General features: G+C 41.9%; 2 protein-coding genes across 4 annotated transcripts in view; both read right to left on the reverse strand.

Annotated features, from left to right (window-relative positions):
- LOC137038398 (sushi domain-containing protein 3) overlaps nucleotides 1-22,500 on the reverse strand; it is a 152,493-nt gene that overhangs the window by 58,243 nt on the left and 71,750 nt on the right. The gene's annotated exons all lie outside the window — the stretch shown is intronic.
- fgd (faciogenital dysplasia) overlaps nucleotides 1-22,500 on the reverse strand; it is a 72,265-nt gene that overhangs the window by 30,251 nt on the left and 19,514 nt on the right. For 2 of the 3 annotated variants that reach the window (XM_067412922.1, XM_067412921.1), the window contains exons 2-4: nucleotides 15,525-15,668; nucleotides 14,795-14,903; nucleotides 7,413-7,980 (exon numbers count right to left, since the gene is read on the reverse strand). In XM_067412922.1, the coding sequence (XP_067269023.1) occupies nucleotides 7,413-7,980; nucleotides 14,795-14,903; nucleotides 15,525-15,668 (821 nt within the window). The remainder of the gene's footprint in view (nucleotides 1-7,412; nucleotides 7,981-14,794; nucleotides 14,904-15,524; nucleotides 15,669-22,500) is intronic. The other variant, XM_067412923.1, reaches the window with a different exon arrangement.

Below are 22,500 nucleotides of genomic sequence, written 5' to 3' on the forward strand. Positions count from 1 at the left end.
AACACAGGAAAGACCAGAGGTGTGTGTGTGTGTGTGTGTGTGTGTGTGTGTGTGTGTGTGTGTGTGGACTGTAACACAATAGAGAAGCTCTCAGGAGAACTCTGTGACGGTTTGTGGCGTGTGGTATCAGGGCGTGTGTGTGTGTGTGTGTGTGTGTGTGTGCTGTAGGTGTGTGTGTGTGTGCTGTAGGTGTGTAGGGCGACTCCTGCGGAGCGACACAAAGATCATTCCTGTCACACCTCACTGAAACGCCCCAGCTGTCTGAATAACCGCTGCGTCATGACGGACACACACTTCGGTTTCGTTTGGGAGGTTTGTTTTGGAGCATATTTGTGATGAAAGAGAAGAAAAGAACGATTCTCTCATCCGGAGAAAGCATGAATGTGTTGGGAAGAAGGTGAACCTGTCGAGTGAGGGATCGTCATGTTTACGGCCGCACCCTTCAGCATCAGATCGTCATTAAAGAAGGAAAACCTTTCTGTAAAAACTTAAAGGGTTAGTTCAGCCAAAACTGAAATGTCTGTCATTAACTCCTCTCCCTAATGTCGCTCCACACCCGTAAGACCTCCGTTCATCTTCACACACAGTTTAAGATATTTTATATTTAGTCAAGAGAGCGTATGCAAGTGTATGCACACTATACTGTCCATGTCCAGAAAGGGAATAAAAACATCATCACAGTAGTCCATATGAGACATCAGTGGGTTAATTAGAGTCTCTTGAAGCATCCAAAATACATTTGGGTCCAAAAATAACAAAAACTACGACTTTATTCAGCATTGGCTTCTCTTCCGGGTTTGTGTTCAATCGGATCAAGCGGATTCATAATCTTTATAATAATCTTTAATCTTTGAGGTTACAACTACCGATGCTCTGTTGCTCAGACACTTCAGGACACTGAGCCTCTTCTCAGGAATGAAGAGCTATAAGTTCATCACTGTATGACGCAGCAGCTGAATCTATTGTTAAGCACAAGAAAAGAAACCAGGACCGGTTTGACGAAAATTACACACATATTTCCACCCTCCTTGAAAAAATGCATATTGCCCATAAAGCCTTCCTTAATAATCCATCTTCTGAATCTCTTAAGAAGGTCTGGCACGGACAGAGAAAAGCAACGCAAGGGACCTTGCGGAAACCACACAATCAGTGCTGGATATCCAAGGCCCAGCAGATTCAATCTTCTGCAGACAAGCATGATATGCATAATTTTTATAATGCAGGTAAGGCCATTTACAGCCCAATATCTTACTCGATCTGCCCCTTGAGATCAGCTGATGAACTGACCCTCATTAAAGGGGGCGGTGAAATGCTGTTTCCTGCATACTGAGCTTTTTACACTGTTAAAGACTTGGATTCCCATCCTAAACATAGACAAAGTTTCAAAAACTAATGTTGGACGTTTGATGGAGTATTTCTGTGTCAAAAATACTCCTTCCGGTTTCTCACAAGTTTCGGAGAGTTTTTTTCGAGTATGGGTCGGCTTGACGTTAATAGAGCGGAAGGTCCTTGTATGGGCCGTACGGGCTCTTCTCCCGGTAGGGTGCGCGCGCGTGACTAGAGCGAGAGAGGAAATGCACGCCCATACACACTCTCAGCTGCAGATCCAGTCGTCCGTGAACACTTCTGTCGTTATAGTCCGCGCCGCGCTCCACTTTATTCCTCTGGGTGACGTCGAGCGACTTCAACACTTCAGCACAGCATTCTGGGAAGGCAGCGCTGCATTTGAACCGATTTGAACGCAGAAATGACGGGAAGCTTCACAACATCGCTTCAGTCGCGTCTCAAAGTGGATCTCCACGGTCACTGCTGTCAGGACTTCACCAAATCATACCAAAGAAGTGTGTTTCTGACGGAGCGGTCCCAGCGATAAAGGTTCGGTCCTGCTTTGGAAGCAGCCGGTGAGTTAAACTGCTTCAGATGTCTGTGCTGTCGGCTATCGTCGCGCGAGTAAACATCAGTAAACGATACGATCGCGTGCTTCGTCATTCAGATGCGCTAACGGACTCTATTGTTGTTCTTGTATAACGTTACACTAGTCTGACTCTGACGTGCTAAACCGTTTTGCTTGCTACTGCTAAGGTTTAGTCGCATACAATAGTCCATAAACCGAATCATGTCCTCATAAACTGCGAGTAAAGACACACAAATGTTGACAGGCCACTAAATACAGTACATACCACAGAGACGGACGTCCTGCTGCTGCTGCTTCTCCTGTTCAGTTTATTTCAGCCTCCAAATGATTCTGGATCATATCTATTAGCTGAGATAGCGATGGGTTTCTCCACGCTTGAGGACGTCACCGCTTTGAGCGCTCGTCATTCTTTAGCTCCGCCCACACGATACGCCTCCAGCCGCTCGGGTTTTTTCCGGAAAGACTCGGTACAGCCCATATTTCTTTTATAAATATAATAAAACTAAAGACTTTTCGGAGATATGAAGGATGCAATACTACTCTAGAGGTACTCAAGATTGACATGAGATTGACTGACACTGAGTGTTTCACCGCCCCTTTAAGGACCAAATAGGTATTGTTCAAAGATGGGGGAGCATTTTCAATTGATATAACATTTGTATTAAATTGTCAAGTTATTGTGCGATAACTAGTGGCGCGCGACCGTGACGTTCAAGTTTAGCGCCGTTATTGATCGGTGGATAGCAACGGGTTCTCTGAAGAGAAAAGAGACAGAGGCGGAAGTTACAAAAAATGAAGAGATTGACAGCGAGTCGGATGCATCTATGAGCCAGATTCATCATAAAAAAACAAAGAAAAGGAGGGTGAAGAGAAAATACTGCGAAAGCTATTTAGCATTAGCGCGCTTGAGTAATAAATGACAAGCCTGTTGGACTGATGTGATGAGTTTTAGTGCTAGTAAGCCTATTTAGAGGTGCGGATTAATTCAGGACTGTGTGTAGACATATTTTATTATGTGTTATGAGGTGGTCCGCAACATTTTTTGATTACAAATAGTGGTCCACACACACAAAAAGTTTGAAAACCCCTGCCTTATTAAACCAAAAGGCATCCGTTGATCTTACCGTGCTGGAGGAACTAACTTCCCCAAGCATACAGAGGCTTGATGCTCCAGCTTCTTTTTCTGAAGTGTGTGCTGCAGGGGTGTAACGATACACTCGTGTCACGATTCGATATGTATCTCGATACTGAACTCACCATATTATATGTATCCCTATATGTGTGTGTGTGTTTTTATTTGGTATTATTTGTGTATTATTATCAGGACCCACAAATATTCCCCCATTGCATTATGATACATTATGTTCAACATTATGTATAGTCGTATGATATGATTCTATGTAATTAGATAATAAATGCAGTAATGTCACTGAAAAATGTTTTCCCTCACGCATTACTCCCGCTTTCAACGCAGGCAGCATCTCTCCCCATGCGATGCCCTGCCTCTCCTGCTATTAATGCAGTATGTAAGAATGAACCATCTGAAATGCTTTGAATAATCATACTACTAAAACTAAATGTGATCTGGTGATTTAAATAATGTTTGCGCTCTCACTCTGAGGAGCGTCGTTCCGGCAGCGCACACACTTCAGATGATCAATGCAATCCGTCACAGCTCTAATGGCAAGAAAGTGTGTGAAACTGACCGCTAGTCCCAAACTGTGAATGTTTAGCTCATCCAAGATTTTTAATTCTGCATTTCCTCCCTCATGTTGTTTTCGCGCGTCACGCAATCATCTGAACGTCCGTGTTTACTACAGTATGAGCGTCGTGATAAATATATTCATCACATAAAGCCATTGTGTCTCTTCAGAAGACTAAAGAACATTCGGATTAGACACTTGATTAGTTATTTTTAACGATGCCTTTTTGGCATTTTTCCATCTTTTAGGTCTGAGAGGAATAGACTTTAAAGGTCCCGTTCTTCGCGGTTCCATCTTTCAAACTTCAGTTAGTGTGTAATGTTGCAACATTTTGGATGCTTCAAGAGACTCTAATTAACCCACTGATGTCTCATATGGACTACTGTGATGATGTTTTTATTCCCTTTCTGGACATGGACAGTATAGTGTGCATACACTTGCATACGCTCTCGGACTAAATATAAAATATCTTAAACTGTGTGTGAAGATGAACGGAGGTCTTACGGGTGTGGAGCGACATTAGGGAGAGGAGTTAATGACAGACATTTCATTTCTGGCTGAACTAACCCTTTAAGAAGTGTGGGATGAACCCCTTATCACTGGAAAGCAGTGCCGTAAACCGTACACTCTGGCGGCATCTCTGTCAGAATAGAGCACAAAGCTATGAAGACAGAAGAATTGAACTTCGCCTGTCTAAAAGACATCAGAGAAAACCGGCCATGCTTGCTCCCGCACCCCCAACACCATCCGGAGACATTTTTATATGCCCTGTCTGTAAACGACAGTGTGCTTCCCGCACCGGACTGTACAGTCATCAAAGAACACACAAGTCACAGAAGAAGCCATCATCGGACATCGATTGACTACCATAGAGTGTGTGTGTGCGTGCGTGCGTGCGTGCGTGCGTGCGTGCGTGTGTGTGTGTGTGTGTGTGTGTGTGATGTAGAGCAAGTGAGTGTGAATGTAGAGCAGAGCTGGACAGTATCTCAGCTCATTTACTCGAGTCCTGTACTTCAGTTCACTGTTTGAGTCTCTGTGCTTTACTGGAGTATTATTTTTTCTGTAATCTTCTGACTTTAACTTCACTCCATCTGAAAGACAAATATCGTCCTCTTTACTCCACTACATTTCTATCAAGGTCCTCGAAGTGGAAAGTCGTTTCTGTCGCAGCTTTGAAAGTCAGTGATGATTTTTTTCTTCTTTAAAAGGTGTTTGGGTTTTTGCAGAAAGGCTTTCAGGAATCACTCTTGTAGAGTCTCGTGAAGTTCAATGATTTCACAGCATTTATTAAACACTGATTTATAGTTTAGAGCAAAATGGAAGAAGACGGATGTCCAAATGCTCATTTAGTGGAGGATTCACATAAACAAAGTTGATTCTGTCTTCAGTGAAGGTGAACAGTGTGAGAATATCAGATGTGTATCAGTGTATTGGATCCGTGCATTCGGCCTTAAAGTGACAGCAGCTTTATAAAGAGCTTTGTAACTTTTCTACAAGTATTTAAATGAGTTTAAGTTAGTCGTCTGCTAGTGTGTCAGATGGAGCGTCACTGACTGGCTTAAACTATGATGGCATAATGTGCATTTACACAACTAGAATACAATAATGCGGCGACATAAAGAAGGACATTTACTTTTGAAAACAAATACTTCTGTACTTTTACTGTAAAAATCTGTTTTTACAACTTTCACTCGTAACGGAGTAATATTTGACCAGTAGTACTTTTACTCAAGTAATGAAGTCGTGTAGTTTGTCCACTTCTGGTGTAGAGAAAGTGTGTGTGTGTGTGTGGTGTAGAACGTGTGTGTGCGTGCGTGTGTGTTTGTGGTGTAGAATGAGCATGTGCTTGTGTGTGATAGTGTGTCAGAAAGAAAGAGAGAGAGTGTGTGTGTGTGTGTGTGTGTGTGTGTGTGTGTGTGTGTGTGTGTGTGTGTGTGTGTGTGTGTGCGTGCGACATGTGCGTGCATGCGTGTGTGTGTGTGTGTGTGTGTGTGTGTGTGTGTGTGTGTGTGTGTGTGTAGAGTGAGTGTGTGAGAGTAAGTGTGTAGCATGAGTGAGTGTGTGCGTGCAACAATTTTTTCACTACAGCTAGAAACAACTTAGAAGGAAAAAATAATTAATAAATGAACTCTGTGAACTCTGAAATATACTGAGTTTAAAAGTGTGTGTCACAACCAAACGCGCTCATATTAATAGACACACGTGCACCAACCAACCGGCGCTTTCCATCGTCTCTGGTCAATGAACACACACACACACACACACACACACACACACACACACACACACACACACACACACACACACACACACACACACACAATCAGAATGTGTAACCTCCACGGAAATGCAACACTACTTAAAATGTTCACTTCCTCACGTCTCTGACACACAACTGATGCATGACAGCACGAGACATTTAGACACACACACACACACACACACACACACACACACACACACACACACACACACACACAGACTCAGCCAAACATGTGCTTTCTAAGATCCTTCACAGTCGAGGCGAAGGCACAATGACACAATCTGTGCGGAATAAATAATGTAGACGGCTGTGTGTAGTCACCGCGACCCATTGCTCAACACTTCAGTGAGGCCGACTCCGAACACACTCAAGCTTCATATCTCAAATCAACAAGAGTGTGTTATGAAAAGAGCATGCAAACATCAGTCTGCTTCACTTTATTAGCCTATATATTCACTATATTAGCCTATATATTCACTATATCAGCCTATATAATCACTATATTAGCCTATATATTCACTATATTAGCCTATATATTCACTATATTAGCCTATATATTCACTATATTAGCCTATAGATTCACTATATTAGCCTATATATTCACTATATTAGCCTATATATTCACTATATCAGCCTATATATTCACTATATTAGCCTATATATTCATTATATTAGCCTATATATTCACTATATTAGCCTATATATTCACTATATTAGCCTATATATTCACTATATTAGCCTATATATTCACTATATCAGCCTATATATTCACTATATCAGCCTATATATTCACTATATCAGCCTATATATTCACTATATTAGCCTATATATTCACTATATCAGCCTATATATTCACTATATTAGCCTATATATTCATTATATTAGCCTATATATTCACTCTATTAGCCTATATATTCACTATATTAGCCTATATATTCACTATATTAGCCTATATATTCACTATATTAGCCTATATATTCACTATATTAGCCTATATATTCACTATATTAGCCTATATATTCACTATATCAGCCTATATATTCACTATATTAGCCTATATATTCACTATATTAGCCCATATATTCACTATATTAGCCTATATATTCACTATATTAGCCTATATATTCACTATATTAGCCTATATATTCACTATATCAGCCTATATATTCACTATATCAGCCTATATATTCACTATATTAGCCCATATATTCACTATATTAGCCTATATATTCACTATATTAGCCTATATATTCACTATATTAGCCTATATATTCACTATATTAGCCTATATATTCACTATATTAGCCTATATATTCACTATATTAGCCTATATATTCATTATATTTTCCGTTCACCATCAGCTCTGTTTTCTGTTCAGTTTTCTGTGTTGGTTGATTGTTTGTAGTAGTCTATATTTTTACTTGTTATTCTTTTTTTTTATATATATATATATTCATTATATTCTACTGATCGTGTAACTGATGTCTGGATTATTAATGTGTGTTTAAATAGGCTGTGCATGTGCTCTTACTCTGAGATCCAGGTTTTCGGGATCTTCTCCGCTGCCCTCGTCCAGGTCGCTATCTTCGTCCTGCGTCGAATCCCGCTTGTTCCCGGCGGTGGCGGCGGTGCATGACATGCTCTCGGTCTCCGTGGCGATGCTGTCGTTCCTGTCCTCCTCCTCCTCGATAGGCTCCTCATTGGGGAAGCCCTCGCCCTCCACCCCGCAGGAGGGACTGTCGATGCCGCTGTCCCGGTTCGGGATCTTCCCGCTGGATTCCGTGGCCCCGTGATTCTGTGCCGGCTCCGCTACATCCTTACACTCGCTGTGACTACTCTCCACTCCACTGCTGGAACGCTTCTTATGCTCTTCTTGAAGTCCGTCTGCAATTTCGACGTCATTCGCCGAGTTTGTTTGGAAAGAGTTTGAGCTGGAAAATCCCAAAAGCTCTGAGATCTCACTAGGTTTAAACACAAGTCCATCCACGGCGTCAAAGTTCCCAGAATCCTGTGTGGCCGGAGGTGGGTTGGTGGCGTCCGACTGCTGAACAGCCGGAGAATCCATGGTGCTCCTTCGCTGGAGACCCAGAATCGGAAACCTTAAAAGATAAAAGAACAATCACAGAGATGGTGTAAAAGCACAAGGTTTAGCATCTTTTTTGACGTTTTTAAGAAGCACATAAATCCTTGGAATCACTTTAACAGCCAATCAGAATCGAGCGCGAGCATTTAAAGCGACAGACGACAGCGAATTGCAGCGCTTATAATAAATATATCATGTTTGGTGTTGCCGATAATATAGGGTTACACTTAAAGGGATAGTTCACCCAAAAATGAAAATTCTGTCATGATTTCCACGCCCTCATGTTGTTCCAAACCTGTATGAGTTTCTGCTGAACACAACAGAAGATATTTAGAAGAATGTGTGTAACCTAGCAGTGAATGGTTGCTCTCCCTGCTTGGTTACACACATTCTTCAAAATATCTTCTTTTGTGTTTAGCAGAAACTCATACAGGTTTGGAACAACATGAGGACGAGTAAATCATGACAGAATTTTCATTTTTGGGTAAACTATGCCTTTATCGCTTTTAAGGTGTCCGTGTTACAGTGTAATTATAAAAATAACTTAATATATAATTAGGGTTATGGTTTGGTTGCTTGTTATTATGCATAATTTACTGATCTTACTATCGAAAGCACAAGTAAGATGTGAAATAAAGTGTCACCTAATAAAGTTATAGTTATCTTTATAGTTATAGCTCTTGGGGTGAATGGCCATTAACACTTTACAATAAGGTCCCATTAGGCCCCATAGCAACACATTTGGGTAACACTTTATTTTACAATGTTCTTGTTACATACGTTACATGTAGTTACTATAGTAATAACTATAAATTATGCATAATTGCATGCAACTAACCCCTAAACCTAACCCTAAAGTAAGTACATAGCTCATTAATATAACTCAGTACTTAATTACACTGTAATAAAACCACTGGAAAATAAAGTGTAACCCTACATTTGGTATGGTAGTTATTAATCGTTGCTAACGTTATTAATAAAAACACAACTGTTCATTGTTACTTCATGTCAGGTTTAGTCCTTTAAATAATATTAACACATACAACTTTTGAGTTTAATAATGTATTAGTAAATATTGAAATTAACATTAACTTAGAATAATAAATGCTTCCGTATGTTAGCTAATATAATATTAACAAATGTAACCTTACTGTAAAGTGTTACCCAACTAATTTGATTGTGTAAAAGGGGATGGACAAATAATAATACACAAAAATGCCTCCAAATGCAAGACAAGAGGGTAAGGATGCCTCTGCACAATCAAACTAAAGTAATTATAACCATTGGGATTAAAGTGAAATGTGAAAAGTGTCGACGATGCATCAAACATTACACTTTTTTTCAGTGTTCCGTGTTTTAACCAATCAGTGCATGAGCGCATGAAGGCATTGGCCAATCAGAGGCATTTAGATTTGTCATCAGTCATGCAGAATCCAACTGAAAACTATTTTTTGTTCAGTGCGTGACTAACTTATAAATCCTTTTTATACTCTTTTAATTGACAATAATAACCATTATTACAATATGAAGAGCGATATTCAACAATGATGTGTCATGATATTTCCGCCCTCCCCTGTAATGAGCCGCTTTATAAAGGCTTTTACAGTGTCGTGTAAATACATGCAGCTTCTGTTCCACATCTACACAGTAGAGATGGATTCTGTTGATGTTTAGTATTGGTAACTGTCTGCAGTACTCTAAATGATTGAGGTATCTGGTTAAATGTAAGTATTTGATGATAAACTTAACCCAAGTCAGCTTTATTTCTATAGAAAAAAACAGAATCAATGATGAAAACATCCTATATATGAGACAAATTCAAACTAAAGCAGCTCTAAAGGGACGAGAGTGTCATAATTCAGACCAGTTGAGTTGTGGAAAGTGTTAAAACTACATAACACAATAGATTCATCATTATATATACTCATTAAACACACGACTGGTATTTTTGATAAGTAGGGATGCACTGATATGAACATTTTGGCCCATACCGATAACCGATAGTTCTTTATATTTGAAAGCCGATAACCGACATATCTGCCGATAAATCCAAATATTTATGTGCTTTTTGAGAGCCTGATTACCAACACAAAAATATCACCATTTCAATCCATGTCTCAAACACAATTATAAGTGATTCTGATCATTTTCCATAGGAATTCATAACCATCACAGTGAACAATGAGCATCTGAAGTGTGAAGGAAATAACACATTATTTATCGGCTTTAATATATCATCTACATTTACTTATCTGGCCGAGAACATTAAAAATGAACATATATAAGCCGATACTGATGGCAGTGGCTGATATATTGAGCATTTCTAACCGATACCAATAACCAATAACTCTTTATATTTGACAGCCGATAACCGATATATATATCGGCTGATGAATCCAAATCCAAATTTTTATATACTCTTTTAAAGCCTGATTGCAAAAACAAAAGTCTCACCATTAAATCCCTGTCCCAAACACACAATTATGATGTTCTCATGATGACTTTATGAAGCCAATATGACAGACGTAAGCATATTTTCCTTTTTTGAAGTGATTCAAATAATATTTCAAGCAATTCATAACCATTATGTCGGACAGTGTCAAGTGTCTCAGCGGAAGGAAATAATACATTATTCATCAGCTTTAATATATCTGACAAATTTTCTTATCGGGCGAGAACATTAAAAATGAACATATATTGGCCGATACCGATATGGTGGCCGATATATCACGCATCCCTGGCCAATACCGATAATTCTTTATATTTGACAGGCGATAAACGATTCGTTGGCCGATAAATCTAAATCCATATCCAAATGTTTTTATAATTTTTGAGAGCCTGATTGCAAAAAGAAAAGTCTCTCCATTAAAGCCATGTCCCAAACACACAATTATAATGTTCTCATTATGATTTTATGTAGCCGATATGACAGACTTCACTGTACTTTCCATTTTTCTTTATTTCCGAACAGAGCACATCTGAAATATCTCAGCTGAATTAATGTATCAGCATTAATATATCTGCCTAATTTTCTTATTGGGCTGACAACATTAAAAATGTACATATACCGCCTATACATAATCGGAAAGTTAATTTGTATAGTTTTTTTAAGACCCAGCAAATATTCTACACACTTTATGTTAGATGACTTTACTATGCACACACTTATTATGCTGATGTTGTATAGTTAAACACTTGCTGATACGGGTTACCTCTTATTTAAACCTAAATAAGAAAGCCATTGTCAGTTCGTCTGTCATTGGCAGGCAGTTTTGGTCGCTTTATTAAAAGTTGTTGCTGTGTGCAGTGTGTAAAGGAAAAAAAAAATAGTTTTACCCTTTTGCTGACTAGTGTGGTGCCCCTCCCAACCCATTCACACACACACACACACACACACACACACATACACACACACACACACAAACACACACACACAGATGATTCGACTATCGGTCGACCATAGAGAGATTAGACAATTCTGATTCGAATGTGTAAATCCTTAGCCGGGGACAGCCCTACATTTTATGCTAGATGACTTTACTATGTAACCCAGGGGTGTCACATGCCTGTCCTGTCTTGTGTGCACTTGTGGGTTTTGTTATGTGGAGCATGTGCTCGTGTCCCTGTCAGTTCCCTCCCCCTTGTTATCTGATTATTGGTTAATTTGCCCCACCTGTTCTCCCTCATTATCTGCCTTGTTTGTTCCCTTTATATCTCCTTGTGTTTGTCAGTCTGTGTTGGATCCTTGTGTAATGTCTGCGTCTTCCGTCCTCCCCGTGATTCTGTTGGTTTGTTTAAGTTTGTATTTATATTATTCTATTATGTGTTTTTCCCCCTCGTGGGTTTTGTTTTGAGTTTATGTTTTATTTGTTATAAATAAATTTATAATTTTCTGCACTTGAGTCCTCGCACCCTTTTCCCTTGTCTGTGACGTGACAGAAGGATCCAACCATACTATGAGGACTCAGCAGAGAAGTTCTCCCTCGGTGCCAGTTCCGGGGGTCCCGAGTCCGGGAATCCCGAGTCCAGACATGGCCTGGAGGGCCGTAATGGGAGGGTTTGTGGTGGCAGTCCTGCATGCTTGGGAAAAGCACAGGGTGTCATCCACCACTCCGGTGGTCCCAGTTCCGGTGGATCGTGCGCCGGTGGTCCCTGTGCCGGTGGATCATGTTCCGGTTGTCCCTGTGCCGGTGGATCGTGCTCCGGTGGTCCCTGTGCCGGTGGATCGTGCTCCGGTGGTCCCTGTGCCGGTGGATCGTGTTCCGGTGGTCCCTGTGCCGGTGGATCGTGTTCCGGTGGTCCCTGTGCCGGTGGATCGTGTTCCGGTGGTCCCTGTGCCGGTGGATCGTGTTCCGGTGGTCCCTGTGCCGGTGGATCGTGTTCCGGTGGTCCCTGTGCCGGTGGATCGTGTTCCGGTGGTCCCTGTGCCGGTGGATCGTGTTCCGGTGGTCCCTGTGCCGGTGGATCATGTTCCGGTGGTCCCTGTGCCGGTGGATCGTGTTCCGGTGGTCCCTGTGCCGGTGGATCGTGTTCCGGTGGTCCCTGTGCCGGTGGATCGTGTTCCGGTGGTCCCTGTGCCGGTGGACTCCGTTCCGGTGGTCCCGAGTCCGGAAACGGCCTGGAGGGCTGTGATGGGATGCTTTGTGGTGGCAGTCCTGCATGCGTGGAAGGAGCACAGGGCTTTATCCGAAGCCCCGGAGGCAGTTCCGGTGGTCCCAGTTCCGGTGGATCGTGTGCCGGTGGTCTCAGTTCCGGTGGATCGTGTTCCGGTGGTCCCTGTGCCGGTGGATCGTGTTCCGGTGGTCCCAGTTCCGGCAGATCATGTTCCGGTGGTCCCAATGCCAGCAGATCGTATTCCGGTGGTCCCAGTGCCGGTGGATACTGCTGGACTGGAGAAGTTTCCCCAACGCCCTGCCTGCGCCGCTGAGGCGCCCTGCTCTCCCTGCGCCGCTGAGGCGCCCTGCTCTCCCTGCGCCGCTGAGGCGCCCTGCTCTCCCTGCGCCGCTGAGGCGTCCTGCTCTCCGTGCGCCGCTGAGGCGTCCTGCTCTCCGTGCGCCGCTGAGGCGTCCTGCTCTCCGTGCGCCGCTGAGGCGTCCTGCTCTCCGTGCGCCGCTGAGGCGTCCTGCTCTCCGTGCGCCGCTGAGGCGTCCTGCTCTCCGTGCGCCGCTGAGGCGTCCTGCTCTCCGTGCGCCGCTGAGGCGTCCTGCTCTCCGTGCGCCGCTGAGGCGTCCTGCTCTCCGTGCGCCGCTGAGGCGTCCTGCTCTCCGTGCGCCGCTGAGGCGTCCTGCTCTCCGTGCGCCGCTGAGGCGTCCTGCTCTCCGTGCGCCGCTGAGGCGTCCTGCTCTCCGTGCGCCGCTGAGGCGTCCTGCTCTCCGTGCGCCGCTGAGGCGTCCTGCTCTCCGTGCGCCGCTGAGGCGTCCTGCTCTCACCGCGCCTCCCTGGCGCCCCCTGCACTCACCGCGCCTCTCTGGCGCCCTGCTCTCACCGCGCCTCCCTGGCGCCCTGCTCTACCCGCACTGCCCTGGCTGCCTGAACTCTATGGGCCGCCCCGGCCGCTTGAACTTGGTGGGCCTCCCTGGCCATTCGAACTTTGTGGGCCACCATGGCCTCCTGAACTTTTTGTTTTCCTCGTTCCTCCCTTGTTTACCCCTCCCTTGTCTGTACCTTCTTTGTCTGTCCCTCCCGTGCCCCCCTGGTCTGTCCCTCCCGTGCCCCCCTGGTCTGTCCCTCCCGTGCCCCCCTGGTCTGTCCCTCCCGTCCCTCCTTGGTCTGTCCCTCCCGTCCCTCCCTGGTCTGTCCCTCCCGTCCCTCCCTGGTCTGTCCCTCCCGTCCCTCCCGTCCCTCCCGTCCCTCCCTGGTCTGTCCCTCCCGTCCCGCCCGGGTCTGTCCCTCCCGTCCCTAGTGGAGCGTCTGGTAGCCGCTCCTTAAGGAGGGGGTAATGTCACATGCCTGTCCTGTCTTGTGTGCACTTGTGGGTTTTGTTATGTGGAGCATGTGCTCGTGTCCCTGTCAGTTCCCTCCCCCTTGTTATCTGATTATTGGTTAATTTGCCCCACCTGTTCTCCCTCATTATCTGCCTTGTTTGTTCCCTTTATATCTCCTTGTGTTTGTCAGTCTGTGTTGGATCCTTGTGTAATGTCTGCGTCTTCCGTCCTCCCCGTGATTCTGTTGGTTTGTTTAAGTTTGTATTTATATTATTCTATTATGTGTTTTTCCCCCTCGTGGGTTTTGTTTTGAGTTTATGTTTTATTTGTTATAAATAAATTTATAATTTTCTGCACTTGAGTCCTCGCACCCTTTTCCCTTGTCTGTGACGTGACAAGGGGTCCCCAAACTCGGTCCCTGCAGAGTTTAGCTCCAACCCCAATCAAACACCTGAAGCAGCTAATCAATGTCTTACTAGGCCCTATAAAGGCACTGATTAGCTGTTTCAGGTGTGTTTGACTGGGATTAGAGCTAAACTCGGCAGGACAGCGGCCCTCCAGGAGAGAGTTTGGGGACCGCTGATGTACACACTTATTGTGCTGAAACACTTGTGGATACGGGTGAGGTTAGGACAGGTTTGCTGGTATGGGTAGGGTTAAAGGGTTAGTTCACCCAAAAATGAAATGTCTGTCATTAACTCGTCTCCCTAATGTCGCTCCACACCCGTAAGACCTCCGTTCATCTTCACACACAGTTTAAGATATTTTATATTTAATCTTTAAGAGATTGTAATTACAGAAATGCATGTATTTTTAAAATGCAAGTACAATGTAAAAACAAGTGATAGTACAGAGCAGTTAAAGACACTTCGTATAAAGTGGAATGAGATTGGTTTGATCTCGTACCTGGAGTTGTGGAAGCTCCGGATGATCCGGCCCACTTTTGGCCCTGAGGACGGGACTCCGGGTCTCAGGGGAGGACGGGGAGCCCACAGGTGCAAAGTCTTAGGGGGCACTGAGACACACACACACACACAGACACAGAGAAAAAACGCTCAGACAAACTCGACCCCAAGAGACTCGCCCTCCATTCCCATCCAAATCCACCGGCACCGAAGGACAGTCACATGCAAACAAGCAATCGAAAGCCAGTTAAGCGTAAAAAAGTAAGATGGAGATACTTCAGCTGTCCGAAAAACTGTCAGCTTCCTGAAGTGAGAACAGGAAGTGGAGATTAGCGTGCGAAAAGTGCTGTGGTTACAGAGCAAGATACAAAAACACACACACACACACACACAACAGAGTCAAGAGATGAAAGTGTGTGTATGCATGAGCGGATAAACTGCTCTAAATGAGCACGAGTTTGCTGCGTGTTTTTTAGATGAGTTGCATATATTAGAAATGAGTGAAATATAACATTAATGATGCAATTAACAAAGTCAAGCTGAATTCAGGAAGCAGAGTCTTAGCTGTGTGCACTTCCTTCCTCTGTCTGTTTTGCACTATGTGAAAGCCACAAAAAGAGTTCACACATAATGCAAACACACATGTATGGTGGAAAACCAGAAATAGGACGAATAAAGACATTCATTCGTTTGTAGGACTGCAGGTAAGAAACAAGAGTAAAATATAATACCGTGTGGTTTCTGTGCTCTGGGCGGAGGGGGCGTGGCTGAGGGGAAGGGGCGTGGCCTCTGTGTGAGGTGGGCGGGGCATGGCCTGGGAGGGGGCGGGGTCTTCTTTGTCTTAGGATGCTCTACAGATCCACAGGAGTGCAAATCTACAGAAAGAAGCACAAAAACACGATGAGTATGAGATGCCATGGATTTGACCAGAAACTGACAAAGAACTAATTTCTCGATTTTAATCGATTCTCATTTTAAATCCCAAGAATTTATATTTTAGACAGGGCACATTACCACAGGGGTTAATGGTTTAACATGCGTTAGATTGGGACACTAGCGTAGCTCCAGATTGACAGCTTGCCCATCCTATCAGATCCAACTAAATATGTTATTAATTAATTATTTATTTTATTATATATAGCTAATTATAATTATTTATTTATTTTAATTAATTATTATTTATTTATTATTTAAATTCATTAATTATTTTAGATGTGATTTATTTTGTCATGCATTAGAACTCTATTCTAATATTAATAAAAATATGCTAATTCGTCTCTTCAATTACGTCACCCCAGTAATGATATTATGGTTTACTTCGCAGCAATATCTGAATTCGATTCCAACTAGCAGCTGCTTTTTGTGTTATTAAAACATGGCTAAACTGCCATTTATGACACATTTAAGGAGGAAACACGACAAAGATGACAGGACGCCATAACACTTAACACATAAAAGTGAACTACAGAATATGATGATATTATCAACATCTTCAGCCAACTCCAGTGTGTTTACTACAGTCATCAGCTATACAAGCCAAGTTACGGGTAGGCTTTTATTCTGGCCCGCTCTGACATTGAGAGTTATCAGCATAGATATCCATAATAAAGGCTAGATGTCTTACGGCGGAGTCTCCATCGGCATCACCGGCGGCCATCTTGTCACAGGCAAGCTTTCTGTCGGGCTCTGTGGAACCTGATGTAAGATGAGTGATCTGTACGAACATAAATACTCTTATCTCGCTCAAATCTTGACGGATTTACAAATGGTTTGGTTTCTCACAAACGTTATTAACATGGCTACAAATCTGGATGCTTTAACACGTTGAAATGGCAGCTTTTCGTTTCGATAAACAACTTAATCGTGCAGCTTGTGTATATTATACTTGTGTATAGTTGTGTGCAGCTTGTGTATACCAATAACGATTTTATGACAAACAATCTTTTGTCTAGTTAAAATAAACTTAGTTTGCATTTTTTTTTAAATTATTTTATTATAATAGTGATATTCTTATTATATAAGTGTATATATATATATATATAGCTATAGCTGGCTCTGGAAAAAAAAAATCAGAGCTGTATATGTGTATAAATATATATAATTTCTCATGTTGCCATTCGGTACACAGTTTTAGTAGCCTATATATTGATTTAACATAAATACCTTGTGTGTGTGTTTATATTCATTGCACCTATCTGTTCTGTTCAATGTTACTTTCATATTGAAGTCCATGGTTATAATTATTCATAAGTATGTAGTGGCATAACTACATCTCTGACGTTTATAACAAACGAAACAGTTTGAAAATCGGTTGAAAATTGAGCAAGTTATGGTTATTTAAAAGTACATGCACCATTAAAACACACTGTTACGAGTGAGCGAGCTGCCTGTGACAAGATGGCCGCCAGTTGCGGACGGCGACCTCCATTGGCCAACAGCGCGCACGAGACATCTAGCCTTTATTATGGATATCTATGGTTATCAGGACTTGGGTTATATCTCTCGCCTACTTGTTTTGTTTCTTTTTTTCTTTTCCGCACTTGCGCAGACTAAAGCCAGAACGCGTGAATGTCTCAACAGGAAACATGCACGCACGCCCTCGGATCAGTCGGACGTAGTGGTGTACAAGAGGTAAAAACGATATAAATACTGTTGGTTTTCTCACACAAACGGCTCGTTTCGTGTCTTAGGCCATCAGTGTGTACTTCCGATGGGGGATTGTTTCATTTGGACTTCTCTGTGTCTGCTCTTTGAGGTGGTGACCATAAACCTGCATTATGTGAGGCACAGACAAGAACGGTTTGACCTAAAATGATCAAAATTCAAACTACTGGGGAACCAAATACTCCTACATCTCGGATGCCCATGAGGGAAGCTAAAACACAATTTAATTTCAAAGTGAACTATCCCTTTAACGGAGGCCGATCGGAAATAAAACTCGCTGGGCCTGTTTGACTCACAGCACTAGAGGTCTGTGAGAAACTCAAAAGTAATCGGCCACCAGGGGGCGCCGTCATATTTTTCATAAGCGTAAAGGATTGCATATCATGTGATTTTTCATGACATTCATTCCCATGGGTGTCTGAACCATTTTGTGTGGGTTATACCCACCCACTTTTTACGACCAATGATGTTGGACCCACTCACTTTTATGGTCTCTAATTCAGCACATGTCTGTTCACCTACCCCTAACCGAGAAACACTTATTAATAAACACGTTAGGCACTTTATTTCCACTTTTCTAATATTTTCTCCATTTTTTTAATGAAAATAAACGCCTTCCTGATCTGATATGTGATGAGAAAAGGGAGTAGAGCGAGTTCAGCTAAAGCCGGATTCGAACCTCTGATCGTTTTGTGTCTAAACTTGATGTCATGCGTCTCTTACCGCTACACTACAGCCACGGTTAATAACTCACTGATGTCTGTAATTTAGTCTGACCCAGTCAATCGTTTAGTAAACGGCGGTATATTTGTATTTACTGAAACATCTCATCTAACGTTACTCCAATAAAAACTAATTCTGAGAGAGCGGACCCACCCATTCTGAGCAACTTTGCCTCTAGGATCACCGCTGTCAATCGAAACGTTCGTTAAATATTGGCGATTATTTCAAATATCTACTTTTTTACGAACTAGACCTAGGTTGTCTCGACCTCAATAACTGATAAAAAGCTTTAAAACTACTACATTGCCTGTTTTGGCTGTAAATGGCCTTTTCCATCAGTGATCTTCGAGGTTACATGCTTGCTAAATAAAACAATAACTTTTTACGAATGTGCTTAAAGGCCTTAAAGTGCTTGAACCCCGATAAGTGCTGCTCGCAGCTATATTTAGATGTGACTGATCATTGTTCGGTGTCATCCATCTTTGCTGTAGATGATCAAGGCAAGTCAGTAAGTAGACATGTGCCGATTTTCGATAATGCGATTTATCACGATAATGAATATCCACCATATTGTTATCGTGGGCACTTTAAAATATCGTAAATAATAATTTATTAACAATTTATAATTTTTTTATAATGCATTCAAGAATACTTTGCCCATCAACCGTATAAATGCTCCACACCGCTGTATTCTGCGTCAAAGGGATGCTCAGATATAAACAAGCCCAACGTGCGTTTGCACATGACTGAACGGGTGAAGGAGACGCGCTGCTGAAGTGCCGCTCAGTGACAGCAGAGGGCGCTGATGAACCGGTGAAGGAGACGCGCTGCTGAAGTGCCGCTCAGTGACAGCAGAGGGCGCTGATGAACCGGTGAAGGAGACGCGCTGCTGAAGTGCCGCTCAGTGACAGCAGAGGGCGCTGATGAACTGCAGAATGCAGCGGTTACCCCGGAAACCAGCAAACAAACAAAAACCAAGTGTAGTTTTTAAAACATCCATTCGTTTTTGTAATCTCAATGTTGTTCATCACAGCACCAAATACTTAATAGGCTATTTATTTTCAAACTTAAACATTTTTATGTTTTAATCTGGACTACAACATTACCTTAATAATTGGAACGTTCTGTTATTGTTCAGTAAAACTTTGAGACATACGACTTCATTAGTTCACATGTTAATTCATTATTACCAAACTGACAATGAAAAATACTTATAAAGAATGAATCATTCTATGTTAATTTCTTAGTTACTGTTTAATAACATTAAAATCAAAATAACTTTGTTAATGGACCTAAGATAAAACTAACAATGATCAGTATTTCTTAACTAACATTAACAAAAACATTATACTTTCTGTACCAAATGTAGCTATTGCTCAATCTTAGTTAATGCATTAATGAGACCTTATTGTAATTTGTTACCTGTTGTTCTTTATAGCCTAATTTTTTTGCAATTTAATCTGTTTGAAAATTGTACTTTTACAGCTCTGAAAAAAATCAAGAGACCACTTAACATTGATTTCTCAATGAGGGGTCTCTTAATTTTTTTCCAGAGCTGTATATATTTTTGGTGCATTATTGTATTTAAGCATTCTGTTATTTTTGTTCTTACAAAAATAGTTCTTAAAGCTGTTATGCTATGGCAACACTTTTTTTTGCAACTTATTTCAATATCGTGATAATATCGTATATCGTGATAAAACTTCATCAATTAATCGCAACATGAAAAATTGATATCGGCACATGCCTATCAGTAAGTGACAAATATTTCCCCAATACTTACATTTGTACATTGACTCCTACTGTAAGTGTATTACTGAACACACGACTTTAGGTAATGTTTACAACTGAGGGGCGAGTGTGATTTGACAGCACACTGCAAAAAAAGCTTGTTTCTAGTCCATTAAGAAACATTAGACAAGTAAAAATTATTGTCTTGTTTTAGGGAATAATAACTCAAATGAAGAGAGTTTTTGCTCAAAATAAGATAAATAATCTGGCAATGGGGTGAGAGAAATAATCTTGTTTTCTGTTTGAATTAAGATTATTTCTCTCACCCCATTGGCAGATTATTTATCTTATTTCAAGCAAAAACTCTCTTCATTTGAGTTATTATTCCCTAAAACAAGACAATTACTTTTGCTGGTCTAGTAAATACTTCTTGTTTTAAGAGTTTTTGGATGTTTGGACTAGAAACAAGACAGAAATACTGAGTAAGAAGAGCATTTTTCTCGGTGCATGTTGTAGCCCAAAGCCATGAGACCATAGAGGCGGTAATGAACTCAGAAACACCACACTAATAAAGGCATATGTGAGACGTTTCATGCAGTCTAATTACCGTTCTCCTTTTTCATCTCTTCTACAGCTCACAGAACTGCCACGAGCGCTTCAGCATTTGCATGACCGTTTGCAGAAGCGTTTGTCTCGACAGTCTTGATGACAAATACATGCAGATAAACAATACATTTCACAGCACTAACCCTACATATGAACACTTCATCATATCGGCGGCTTCTGAGGTCAGTGTACAGCACAGGCCAAACGTTTGGACACATTACTACACTCTAAAAAATGCTGGGTTAAAAACAACCCAATTTGGGTTGAAACTGCACCGACCCAACAATTGGGTTGTCTTAAGCAACATTTAACCCAACCACTGGGTTAAAACAACTCAACCATTGGGTTAAAACAACTCAACCATTGGGTTAAAACAACTCAACCATTGGGTTAAAACAACTCAACCATTGGGTTAAAACAACTCAACCATTGGGTTAAAACAACTCAACCATTGGGTTAAAACAACTCAACCATTGGGTTAAAACAACTCAACCATTGGGTTAAAACAACTCAACCATTGGGTTAAAACAACTCAACCATTGGGTTAAAACAACCCAATTGTTGGGTCGGTGCAGTTTCAACCCAACTTGGGTTGTTTTTAACCCAGCATTTTTTAGAGTGTATTAATAATGTTTTTGAAAGAAGTTTCTTCTGCTCATCAAGCCTGCATTTATTTGATCAAAGATACAGATTTGTTTGTAATGTTGTGATATATTATTACAATTTAAAATAATTGGTTTTCAATACTGTAAATGCTGATTTATTTGTGTGCTCAGAGCTGAATGTTCAGGATGGTTCCTCCAGTCTTCAGTGATCATGATCCTTCAGAAATCATTCTCAGATGAGTGTTGGACAGTTCTGCTGACGGATATATTTTCATAACCTGTGATACTTTTTTATCAGCCTGGTCTCATTGGAAAAACGTATCTGTGGCAACATTTTTGCAAACCTCAAAATACGTACCAACAGGTACATATCGCGACGGTTTTAAAGTGAAATGTCCACTGGGTGGCGCTAAAAGCTTAGTTTTTTTCCGGAACAGATATGCGTGAATCTGGTTACGTTGGTTTTTTAACGTATACCCACACTAAACCCTAAACCTACCTGATAGTGTTAACAAAAGCAAATGTGATAAAAATAAGATTGTATCCGTGTCATGTTATCTTGTGTTTTGAGCTCGTCTTTGAGCTCTTTTATCATGACCTGTTTTTCACGGGATTCGTTCCCGAGCTTTCAGCATGGCAAGGTCAAATCTGTCCCAGCTGAGCTATCGAGGCTTAAAGGTGCACTATGTAGTATTTTTGCAGTAAAATATCCAAAAACCACTAGGCCGGTGTTATATATTTTGTTCAGTTGAGTACCTACAATATCCCAGAAGTTTCCAACTATTTGTAAATTGTGAGAAAATTGCTATTTTAACTGAGGACAGGGACGTTTCAGCATTGCATTTGAGGGGGTCGCCTGTCAATGGCGTCATATCTGCGCTACCCTCGGTTTCGGCTTTTATTTGGCAGGAGCGCTTTACTCTTAGCAGTGTGAACAAGTGAACGCACGGAGTAACGTCATAACATCGTTTTAAACACACTTAAATGTATCTAATATGATAAACAGAGCTATATTAACTCAAAATCATAACCGGAAGAGCGGATCTGTGCAGGCGCTCGGCGAATGTGTCCCGTCCCGTCATAATAAAAGTCCCGGTGTTCGCGAGCCGTGTGTGTGTTTAACAATCGCTCCAGCAGCTTTGCTCAGGTCCATAACACTCGGTCCTGCTCTGCTTCTCTACAGTAACGTTAATAACCGCATGCATGAACGTGATTTCTGCCCGAGTCCTATTTCCCACCGGCTGTGATGAGAAGACCACATCTCCCAAGATGCTGCGCTCACACTTTGCGTCATCAAACTACGATTTGTTTTGAATAGGCGCCCTCTAGTGGACGGAAAGCTGCATAGTGCACCTTTAATAGGTCAGAAAATCCGAAC

Source organism: Pseudorasbora parva, chromosome 13, assembly GCF_024679245.1.
Source record: "Pseudorasbora parva isolate DD20220531a chromosome 13, ASM2467924v1, whole genome shotgun sequence".
Taxonomy (NCBI): Eukaryota; Metazoa; Chordata; class Actinopteri; order Cypriniformes; family Gobionidae; genus Pseudorasbora; species Pseudorasbora parva.